General features: G+C 51.3%; 1 protein-coding gene across 3 annotated transcripts in view; it reads right to left on the bottom strand.

Annotated features, from left to right (window-relative positions):
• LOC115072170 (synaptotagmin-17-like) overlaps positions 1-5,439 on the bottom strand; it is an 18,335-nt gene extending 12,896 nt beyond the window's left edge. Inside the window, exons 1-2 of one of the 3 annotated variants that reach the window (XR_003851236.1) lie at positions 5,034-5,439; positions 223-245 (exon numbers count right to left, since the gene is read on the bottom strand). Coding sequence is in view for 2 of the 3 variants with exons in the window: in XM_029568698.1 (XP_029424558.1) it covers positions 223-240; positions 5,034-5,048 (33 nt within the window). In the remaining variant the exon portion in view is untranslated. Of the gene's footprint in view, positions 1-222; positions 246-537; positions 770-5,033 lie in introns of those variants that run through there. The other 2 variants (XM_029568698.1, XM_029568699.1) reach the window with 2 other exon arrangements.
• Between the last annotated feature and the right edge of the window lie 6,173 nt (positions 5,440-11,612).

Here is an 11,612-nt window from a genome sequence, read left to right as displayed (position 1 = left end):
GGACGGGGGGGGAGTAAGTCAGCACCAGAAGGGACACAGGTGCTGTCCACTGATGTCCCTTGAGCCAAGGTCTTGCTTTTGGTGGAAAGGCATAAAAACGGAGCCCTTATTAATATCTTTTGACTCAATACAAAATCATCCCCCAACCCCACACGGGACTCCAAACGGAAAGGCAAGCATTTGATTAGAAACCAGACCAAACACATGATTGAATTAACCCACCTCGTTCAGTGGTTCCAACTGCCCTTTTAGAGAGCCAGGGAAGCCAGGGTGGGGGGCAGAGAGGTTATAAAGAGAGAGAGAGGGGGAGGGAGAAGGGAGGGAGGAGGGGGAAGGGGAGAGGCAGGACGAGAGGGAGAGGGACAGAGAGGTTCAGAGAGGAGAGGGAGAGAGGGAGAGAGGGAGAGAGGGTGAGAGAGGAAGAGAGAGAGAGAGAGAGAGAGAGAGAGAGAGAGAGAGAGAGAGACAGTTTAGCAATATTCCAGCAAGTCAGAAAGCAACAAGACAAAACAGAAACACCTGCGTCTTTGCACTCACCATGCTGGGGAGGGAGTTGACTTACTACCAAGGTATGGCTAGAACATTTGCAGGGCTGCTGGGAGCCTCTTGGTTAACTAACAACCGCGAATAAATGGGAAATGTGAGCTTTTCCATTTGATGTGCACCGTATGCTGTTATGAATCAGAGCGGGTGGATAGACAGTCATGCTATCCAACGCGCAGCCACACTTGAGGGGTTTGCAAACCTTCCCCAGACTGAAATAGCCAGAAACCAACCCAAGGGGGCCTGATTAGCTAAACTGGTAGGCTGACTCCCCCGCCCCTGCCGAGGCCCTACCTTCCAATCCTGCTCCAATCCTGATGGTGGAAAGCCTCCTATGACCACTCACAAATGGGGGAGGGGGATGGAAGGAAGCCACCAGCAGGTTCTCCCTTCCTGGTTTGGTTCCACCCCCATCCTGTCTTCTCATAGGTTTCCAAGTCCCAGACTCCCTCCGCCCCTTCCAGAGAAAGGGCTTTCCCCAATGGGTCTAGGATTTCTTTCTTTCTTTAAAAAACATTATTACATTTATTTACTGTGTGTTTGTGTGTAGCCGTGAGCACGCATGCTTCTGTATGGAGGTCAGAGGACAAACTTGCAAGTGTTGGTTCTCTCCTTCCACTATGTAGGTCCCAGGATTTGAACTCAGGTTGTCAGCCTTGGTGGCAGGAGCCTTTACCCACTGAACCATCTCACCTGCCCTAGGATGCTTTTTTATTAGAAACCAGACCAAACACATCATTGAATTAACCCATCAGGCAGGTTATAAGTCCTGCCCCCCATCTTAGACAGGAACTGGGATGCATCCCAAATTCAGGACTTTGGAACCCACTGGGAGACAGAACTGCCTTTCCCAGGAAGGACAAAGTCTCGCTTTGTTCCCCCTGAATGTTAATTTCTTTCTCATGCTTGTTCACTCCTGTCCTTCCTCTCAAACAAAGGGAGCCGAGTCCTCAGAGGCTGGAGATAGCCCAGTCCACCCTGAATTTAATACTGTGACATTCCCTGTGTGTTTGTTTTTCCAGCCACCTTCTGTTTCCATCATGTGATCCTGGCTCCCTTTGCCGGTGGGTGACATAACGTTTCCTTTACAGACCATTTATCTGCTTCTTTGGTTGGCTGTTCTGAGACAGGGTCTTACTTGGTGGCCCAGGTGAGCCTGGAACTTTCCAACCTCCTGCCTTGCTTTCCCAAATTCTGGGATTACAGGCATGTACCATTGTGCCTGGATTGATTTTTTTTTTTAATTACAAATATGGGAATCTGTATTCTCTGTATGTACGCAGACAAGTATGGTGCTCATGCACCTGTATGCTTCTATGTGCGCAGAGGTCAATGTCAAGTGTTTTCCACGGTCGCTCTCCACCTTATTTTTTTTTTAATATTTATTATTTTTATTTTATGTGTATGAGTGTACTGCCTGCATGTATGTAAGTGCAACCATGTCATGAAATGTCCTCAGAGGTCAGATGGGGGTGTCAGAGTCTCCTGGAACTGGAGTTAAGGACAATTGTTAGCCGCCATGTGGGTGCTGGGAATTGAACCCCGGTGCTCTGCAAGAGCAGCCAGTGCTCTTAACTGCTGGGCCATCTCTCCAGCCCTTCTCCACCTTAGTTTGGAGGCAGGGTCATGCTCTGAATCTGGAACTCATCAATTCAACTAGACTGGCTGACCAATGAGCCCCAGGGATCCTTCTGTCTCTGCCTCCCCAGTGCTGGGGTACAGATACCCACCACCACACCCAGTTTTTACATGGTTGCTGGGGACCCAAACCCATTCTCGCATGGCAAGCACTTTACCTAGTATGCCACCCACCCACCCCCAGTCCCAAGGGAGTTCAATTATAGAAAAAGTCAATAATATTGTAGGTGGCACAACTACTAACTAAAATTCAAAACAGGAGCTCTTCTGAGTCTGGGTCTCCTTTATAAATGACACAAGTGCTGTGTGTTTCCCAGCTGTAAAATAAAACACGCTTTTTTCTGTGGCTTCCAAAACAAGGTAGCTCCTCTTGGGCTCCAGGAATCATCCTGGCAGATGTGACAGGAGAAAGCTGTGCCCTAGTGGGACACGTATGAGAAAGTGCTTGAAAATGTTTATTAGAAGCCGGCCATGGTGTGTGCTCCTGTCATCCTAGTCACAGAAGGTTAAGACAGGGAGGTCATGAGTCTGAGGTCAACCTGTACTACAGAGTAAGATGTTGTCTCGAAAAAAGCTGGTGAGATGGCTTGGCAGGTGGAGGTGTTTGCTTCCAAGCCCAGTGACCCCAGTTCAACCCCGGAACCCACATGGTGGAAGGCAAGAGAACAGATTCCCACAAGTTCTCTTCTGACCGCCATATGTGTGCCATGAAACACGTGTTCACACACACACACACACACACACATACACACACACACATGTAAACAGCCGAAAAGTGAAACATTTGATATAAAATGGTGTTTCCACAACCTACGGCACTCTCACGATTTGGATATGCATTCCCCAGGCAAGAGTGCTCAAAAGAGAGCCATTTATAAGCCAGGATGAACAGAGACATGTTGCTCCAAGCTCCAAAGATCCACAGCTTTCTCAAAGCCCAGGTACAAGGTGGTGGTCTGGGAAAGAAGCCCTGGGCCCTAGGCCTGCTGAGTTTTTCCTCACTGGGGTCCTTTGGGCTCATCCTTCTGATAACAGTGGAGAACTGATTCAAGCCAGAGAGCACTGTATAAACAGCAAGCCCAGGAATCCCACACAATGGGCAGCAGACTCCTGCTCACACTCCAAACCAACCCCAGCCTGCTTCTATGTAGTGCTCCAGCCAAGAATGGTTTATGTACTTTTAACTGGCTGCAAAAAATTAAATATTACCATTTCCTGACTTGCTCAAAGTCTATGAAACTCGCTGTCCACAACAAATAAAGTTTTATTGGAACACAGCCACACCCACTTGTTGACAACTTTAGTGCTACAGTTGAAAAGAATGTGACAAGGACCATGGGGGCTTGGAGAACTGTCTACACTCTGCACAAAACAGTCAACAACTCATAAAAGGAAAAGCAGAATCACTGAGCGTTCAGCTTCTTAGTAGCTTATGTGCTCCTCCCCTCCACCCTGCACTTTGACCCTACCTTGACCTCTAAGTAGCTGTGTGACTATGAGCAAGTGGCTTAACTTCTCTGTGTTGAAACAGGGTTTAGGGAGCAGAGCATGGTGACCTACCACTGTAAATCCAACTCTCAGGAGGCTGAGGTAGGAGGAGCAAGCCTGGGCTATGTAACAAGACCCTGTCTCAGAAAAAGAAAATATATAATTCAATAAAGACCCATAAAGGCCTGTTTTCCTGTTCAAGGCTCCCTCCATTGGGCTTCCAGAAGGTCCGAGGCTGACTGTGCTTTGCATCCTCAGTGCTGTTCCAGAACGGATGGTCACCCAAGTGTTTGCTGATGAACGGTATCCCAGTGACATTCAGCATACAGTAGATGCACAATAAATGTGACCTTCATTGAACTTGAAATGAAGAACTAGGCAATCTATGAAAGACCCGCGTCTCCTTTGAATTCAAAGCCAGAAGGTGGGGGGGCGCTCCTGCCAGGTGGCGGACCACGTGAGGACCATCGGGGACAAGGGAGGCGGGGTCAGCAGTTCACCTCTCCCACCGCACCCCTAAAGCTGATGCTCCGCTGAAGATGCGAGTCCCTGGATACCGGAGCCTATTGGCTTCTTTTGCGCTGGTCTCAGAGTAAGCCAGTCCCAGAAGCAAGCAGCCTCCACCGAGCAGCTTGCGGGTCTGACCCTGTGACCTTGGCGCTGACGTGTCACCACTTCCCTCGGCGCCGAGGGAAAAGAGCTCTTCAAGCGGTTCAGTTCATCCCCATCGCCCGCTCCCTCCAAAAAAAATAGGATGCTTGGAAATTCCGTTCAAGGAATCGGGGTGGGGGGGCGCGGAGGCGGCTCTGCGGAGGGATGGGGGATCTCGCAACTCCCAAACCTCATCCTAAGGGTCAAGAGTAGCCGTCCTCACCTCCCTCAGCAGTGTGCCCTGGCCTCGGGGCGTCCCCACCCCTCTGCACCCAGCGCCCGAGAGCCTTGTCCTTGTGCCTCTGGGTCGTAACAGCTGCCTCTCCAGGCTCCGCCGGCCAATTAGCCCAGCCATCACCACGGCAACGGGCGCTGGCGGGCCGGCTGGCGCCCCGGGCCGCCCTGACGCGGCCCCTCCCCTAAGGTGGGGTGCAGGGAGGACTGCTTGGGGGGGTGCAAAGGCGCCCCACCCACATCCCTTCCCCAGGAGACCAGGGCGTACGTGAGGGTAGCACGCCGGGCCCGCCAATCCCAGGATTTGGGGGGCCCCTGCCCTTCCTCCTGGACACGCACAGGTGCTGCGCTGGGAACCCGTTTTTTGCTCCAGCAAGTTTGTCGAGCCCAGCAGTGCGCAGTCCCGCGCCGCGCGCTCGGGGAACCGGGGGCGCAGTCCCCGGCATCCCCCAGCCGTCGCCCCCAAGCCTCAGTCCTACCTGGATGTACGCCATCTTCGCCCGCGCGTACTCACTCCGGCCCGGGCATGGCGTCGCCGCGGCCACTTTGCCCGCGCGGACCGGGGGAGGAGGGTGGCACGGCGGGCGGGCCGGGCAGAGCGGGTGGCCCCAGACGTGACTTGCGTGGCTGATGAGCGGCGCCCGCCCCTGTACCGACCGCCCCGTCCTTGCCTGGCCCTGCGGGGCCGCCTCCCGGGATCACAGAGCTGGGGTGCCCTGGGGCGCCCCGCTTCGGCCTCCCTGGCGAGCCTGCTCCCCCACCCCCACCTGGGGCGCTCCCCTGGCTGCAATAAAGCCGGGGCACCTGGCCAGGGAGCCCCGGCGAGCGGCGGGGACTGCGGCGACCCCGACGCAGGCGGGGCCGGCGACGCTGGGGCCCGAGCGCGGGGAGGCGGGGGAAGGGACGGGGACGCGGAGGGGTGGGCGGGGGCGGTGCCCAGGTCAGCGCAGCCCGCAGGCACCAGGGTGGCACCGATCGACTGACTGATTGACAGCAGAACTTCCGGGGCGGCTGCGAGGCCAGGCGCCACAGCGCAGCCCGCGTGGGGTCTGACACTACAGGGTCCCCTCCATCCCGCCCTCGCCCCAAAGCGGCTTGGCAAAAGTTTTATTCCAGCCCCACCCGTCTGGCCTAGAACGGTGGCGGCGAAATGTGCAGAGGCTGCTGAGCCGCAGCCATCAAGTTCGGGTGGACCGAGGGCAGCGCGGAGGAGGAGGCTGCGGGAGGGGTATGCTCACGCACGCTCCTCTGTGCACCCCGTACCCTCAATCTGCGCGATTTGTGTCCAGGACGCAACAGGTCTAGCGCCGGGTGGCCGGGTAGCGCCACCCAGCGTCGTGCGGGGCCTGATGCGCGTTTCTGCCCGAGGGCAGCTGGCATGCGAGTCCTGGGACGTGACCACCGCGCGTCTGCTTCCCCTGCGGGCCGTGGGGCTGGGGTTCGCTGGACCGGAAGACCTCCAGCACATCGCACAGCCCAAGATCTTCAGCCCAAAGCCACCACGCTCGGCGTGGCTCTCCAGGGAGGACCTTCAGATGGAACGCCTTCCTCCCCTGGTTTCTTTTTTTCCGATGCCCAGCAGATGGTGTCGCTGCTCACCAGTGCACCAAGCTTGTAATTACAACTTCAGGGTCTCGGTCTTTTCAACGGTAAAAATGGGATCAAATTTTCGGCCCCAGCTAGCCTCCACGGGGGGATAATCGAGAAAAGGAATTTGGAAGTAATTAAATTAAATATATAATACCCACGTGGAAAATCTGGCATTTGGGGATATGGCATGTTTTCGTTTGTAGCTCAGCAGGCGACATGTAGAGCTCCATGCTCCAAGAGTAACAGCTGTTATCTTCATCAGAGCAGCTATCTATGCCTATTGCAAGAGACCCCCGAGACAGGGCTTGCTGACTGCTGGTATTCTCTCAGAAAAGGAGGGCGGAGGGAGGGTCATTATACCCCCACCTGAGGTTCCAGACCCTTTCTCCTGCACCTCCCAGCAGTTGGTCTGGCTGCTCTGGAGTCACCGGTCACCCCTTATCTATGCTCTGTGATTACCCAATAAACTCATTGGTTCCCCCAGTTGGATTTTGGTGAAATGGTGCTTTGGTTTGTTGTGTGCCCTGTAAGGAAGCGGTAAGAATTAGTTTACGTCTCCCTGAAATACCTGTTGGGCACGGATAATGGAACAGGCAAGTGAATAGCAGGAGCATCACTCAGGTACCTTGGTTCCCTGTGTATCTCTACTGCAGAGCCTGGAGCAGCATAGACCCTCAGCAAAGGTTTGGGTCCTTGCTGTAGACTCTGCCTACACTGGGATTAGCCCCAATTTAAAGATGGGGAGACTGAGGTCCAAAGAGGTAAGGTCACTCTCCCAAGGCACTGGCACAATTCACACTCAACAGGCCTAAACACACACACACACACACACACACACACACACACACACTCGCAGTTTATCTGAAGGATTCCCCAGCACTGATGGGAAGTGTACTTGGGGGGAGGGTTACAGAGGCAGGGTGCTTCTTCACTAGGATGGGTGCTCCTTGTAGAAACAGGAGGGGGTTAGAGGAATTTGCTAGATGTTTCTATAAATATGTTGGCTAACTTTTAAAATATTATCATTATCATTATTTGTAGTGTTATTTTGAGTCAGTTTTGCTGTGTACCTCAAACTCTAGATCCTCCTGTCTCCACCTCCCGAGTCCTGGGGTTGTAAGCTTGCATCTCTGAACCCTGTTATAACTGGGGGGTTTTCAGATTTGTTTTCAGCCCTCTTACACACATTCACACTTTTAATTTTCTGATAAATCTGAGGTGCCTTTACTATCCCTTTGTCTAGATATGAAAAAGGCATGTAGAGCTGCCTTTTATAGCAGACACACAGGTTCCAGGAGCTGGGACTCAGAACCCAGACCCCTACACTTGAGACCTCCTAGCCACCGTGGCTGGTGGTCCTTCAGTGCTTGGTCATGGGGTGAAGGTGAGCCCCTTAGGGTGAGCTTGGAACCTATCTGTCTCTTCCTCTCATCTGGTCTCGTCTCCCCCCCCCCTTATTTTCTCTCTCCCCTCACTTTTCTCCTCCTCTTCCTCTTCCTCCTCTTCCTTTTCCTCCTATTCCTATTCCCTCCCTCCCCTTTTTTGGTCTTCTCACTATGTACCCAAGGATTGCCTCAAACTCATTATATAACCCAGGCTAGCTTTGAACCCTCCATCCTCTTGCCTCTGCCTTCCTGAGGCTAGGATTACAGGTGTGCATCACCATACCTGGTCCCTGGTACCTTAGTCTTGGAAGAGCTGAAGTTGCCTGAGAAGACTAAGCATCTCTAGTAAGGAAAGAGTTTGCTGCGCACAGGAGTAACAGAATCAGCTAGTCTGCTTTGGCTATTGTCAGATGTTTCAGTTGAATGCACATTACCTGGCAGTGAGTACTTCATAAATGCTCTGCTGGCTGAGTAAATGGACAGTAAAACTCAGACTCTGAAGTCAAGTGCTGAGCACTGCACATGAACCCTTATTTAATCCCCATTGGAACTCTTAAGGCTGCTGCTGGAGGTCTCTCTCTTTTACAAGATAAGAAACTGAAGTACTGGATTGTGGAGCAAAGTGAGCTGCCACCAGTAGCACACAGAGGAATGCAGATTCAGTTCCCGGTAATGGCCCAGTGGCTCGTGGCTGCCCCATCCTCAGAAGAGAGAATCAACCAGAGGTCAACTGGAGGCCTTTATCAGGGAGTGTCCAAAGTTACTCTGAGGTTGGATTCCAGGGTCCTGTGGCGTTTTGATCACTTCCCTATCCTTCACGGGCACCTGCAGGACAGCTTTGAGCTGTCACTTGGACTCAGACCAAGGCAGATGGTACCTATGCATAGAATTACATGTGACATGAGGAGTGACACGGGGAGGCCCAAGGGACTCCAGGGATGCAGATCAAGGCTCTGATTTAGTGTGGTAAGGGTCAGAGAAGACTTCCCAGGGGGACTGTCATTAAACTGACTCCCAAAGAACTAAAGACGGGAGATTATTCCAGAGCACACTGGTGCTTGAGAGATGACTGTGGGGTCCATGAACTTGGAAAGGAAAAGTTAGTCCTCCGTGGTCACGCAGCTCTGCTTGAAACCTAATATTTCTTCCCATTGCGAAAATGGGCAACAAACTTGAACAGTATGAGCCCTTTCCAAGAAAAAACTGCAGCTCACGTTGCCACATTCTTGTTGCAGATGGCTTCAAATTTAATTTGCTTGAAACCTAATATTTCTTCCCATTGCGAAAATGGGCAACAAACTTGAACAGCATGAGCCCTTTCCAAGAAAAAACTGCAGCTTCACGTTGCCACATTCTTGTTGCAGATGGCTTCAAATTTAATTTGTGCTCTTTTTAAGTATAATTTTCTTTTTCATTAAATATATTTAGTTTGTGTGCTGTGTGTGTGAGAGTGCAGCCACATGCTTGACACAGGATGGGTATGGAAGTCAGGGGACAACTTTCAGGATCAGATCTCTTTCCAACATGTGGGTTCCAGGGATTGAACTCAGGTTATCAGGTTTGGCGGCAAGCTCTTATCCACTGAACTATTTCACCAGCCCATGTTTTTACTTTTTACAGCTTGAAAATTGCAAGAGTTATTAGAGATACCACTAGATCTTTCTATCAAAAGTACCATTAAAGAGGCACATACAAGTTAAGTATTATGACATACATCTATAAACCCAGCACTTATGAGTCTGAGGCAGGAGGACTAGGAGTTCCAGGCCAGCCTAGGCTATAAAGTGACATCCTGATCAAAATCCAGGAGGAAGAGGAGGAGAAATATTACTATATTTCAATTTTTTGAACATTTTGATAACTGTATAAGTAACTAATTTCATTGTTGTCTGATGTAGTCTATGCTTAAAAAGCATTATTCAAGAGATTCAGTTTATAGGCCTCCACAGACTGCCTATGGTTTCATTGTACAGAAGGTTAAGAGCCCCTGGCCCCTCACTAAAGTAGCAGGTGCATTGGGAGAGTGGGAAATTCAAGCAGTTCTCAGGCTGCAGTGCGGCCAGGTAAGGTTCAACAGGTGGGAAGAGCCAGATGTCGGGCCATCGCCTGTCAAAAAGAGCAAAAGATTTTGGCAGGGTGTGTGTGTGTGTGTGTGTGTGTGTGTGTGTACCAGGGGTGTGTGTGTGTGTACCAGGGGTGTGTGTGTGTGTGTACCAAGGGTGTATGTGTGTGTGTGTGTGTACCAGGGGTGTGTGTGTGTGTACCAAGGGTGTGTGTGTGTGTGTGTACCAGGGGTGTGTGTGTGTGTACCAGAGGTGTATGTGTGTGTACCAGGTGTGTGTGTGTGTGTGTACCAGGGGTGTGTGTGTGTGTACCAGAGGTGTCTGTGTGTGCATGTGTGTACCAGGGGTGTGTGTGTGTGTGTGTGTGTGTGTTTGTGTGTGTACCAGCAAGCTCACCTATGGGGAGGCTGTTACAACACAGACAAGGTGGTATGTCTGAACTGAGGTGATGGCAGAGGAGAGGTAGCAATGAGGAGTGACCAGTGGTGTGGTGAGGCTGTGGGAGGCAGAGAAGGGTAGAGGAGGGCAAGTTTGCGTGGGAGGAGGGTTTGGTTTCCAGACACTGGTGGAATTAGGGATGCTTTAGAAGTCATAAAGTCCCTGTATGTGTCACTTTTCCCAGCTTCTCTCTGAATATTTGAAATTTTTTTTCCTGGGGTATATTTGCTTACCGAGGGAAAAAAAACAAACAGGTCCTCAACTTGTATTTTTACATTTGTGATCCCAAATAAGAGAAATTTTATGGCACATCTGATGGAGAATTTCTGGTCCTGCTCAGATCACGTGCTGGCTGCGCCAGAGGACCCGGCACTCTGCTTGAGACTGGACAGGTGGCCAGACGTGTGTGGGCATCATGAGCCACTGTCTGGTGAGGACCACATAGAAGGGGGGAGAGACTGGCTTTCTACAAAAAAAAAAAAAGATGCTGGAGACAGAAGCATCACTTCTACGATGAAGTGGCCAAGGGTCATCCAGGTGGAATTGCCCAGTAGGCAGCATAGATGGTTCTGAAACTGTCCCTCCTAGTGCAGCACTCGGCAAATGGGTCTTCATCCCTTCCTGTGGCACTTTGAACCAGCCATCTCCACAGAGCACCAAGCCCTGAGTGACAGACCGTACACATAATAACAGTCTTCAGGAGGGAATTAGAGGTGGCAACTGAGTCACTCATTAGAGTACCTGCTATCATTCAAGAGTGCTGGGAGGCAGAAACAGCTGCTGCCACCCATTCAAGCGATGCAGCTTCTGACTGGGTCACCGTCTATTTCAGCCATTGCCACTGATGGGACAGTCTTCTAAGTCTGTTTTAATTATACAGCTTCTCAAATGTGCCTTTCAGATCCTGTTTTAACTGTCCCTATAACCATAGCCTGCATTTCTATCCAGAACATCAGGGCAGAAAGAAAGCTCAGGGCTCATTAGCTAGTCTGAAATAGGAAGGTCAGCTGCCTGTTAAAATGGAACCTCAGAACACAAGCTACATTGCATGGGCACCAGATCTCCCTTCATCCATTTTTGCCAGGGGCAGTGTTATCTGATAGTCAAAGATCTGGCATTTAGCTCAGTCCCGCCTACCTGACATCCATATGACCAGAGACAAACCTTTCCACATCTGCAAGCCTCAGTTTTCCTCATCTTCAGACTGGATATCATCATATACTTCCCTGCTGGGGCTGGTTACAACTCAAGTAATTGGAGAAAATGCACTTGCAGTTTGGCTCACCAGAAGTGGTCCCCCCGCCTTTTTTCCCCTCCCAGGCATGCATTTAACCTGTGGCTGCAAAGCCTCTTTATTTTATGCTTGGGAAGCTAGAGTATGTTGGGAGGAAAAAGGGCAACGTGAGGCTGAGATCCTGGATGCTGGAGGCAGCTAACCTGCCTCTGAGTCACACTTCTCATCACTCCCTAGCTGTACAACCTGGGGTGTATTTCTCTGAGCCTCAGATTCCTCAATGGATGGGCTGATAATCAGTATTTCAAGGCAGGAAGCCCTCACCTCATCAAGGCACATAATCACTCT

This window comes from Nannospalax galili, unplaced genomic scaffold (genome assembly GCF_000622305.1).
Source record: "Nannospalax galili isolate Female #2095 unplaced genomic scaffold, S.galili_v1.0 scaffold381, whole genome shotgun sequence".
NCBI lineage: Eukaryota > Metazoa > Chordata > Mammalia > Rodentia > Spalacidae > Nannospalax > Nannospalax galili.
Note: the sequence above shows the minus strand (reverse complement) of the source record. Positions and strands in the feature narration are given on the sequence as shown.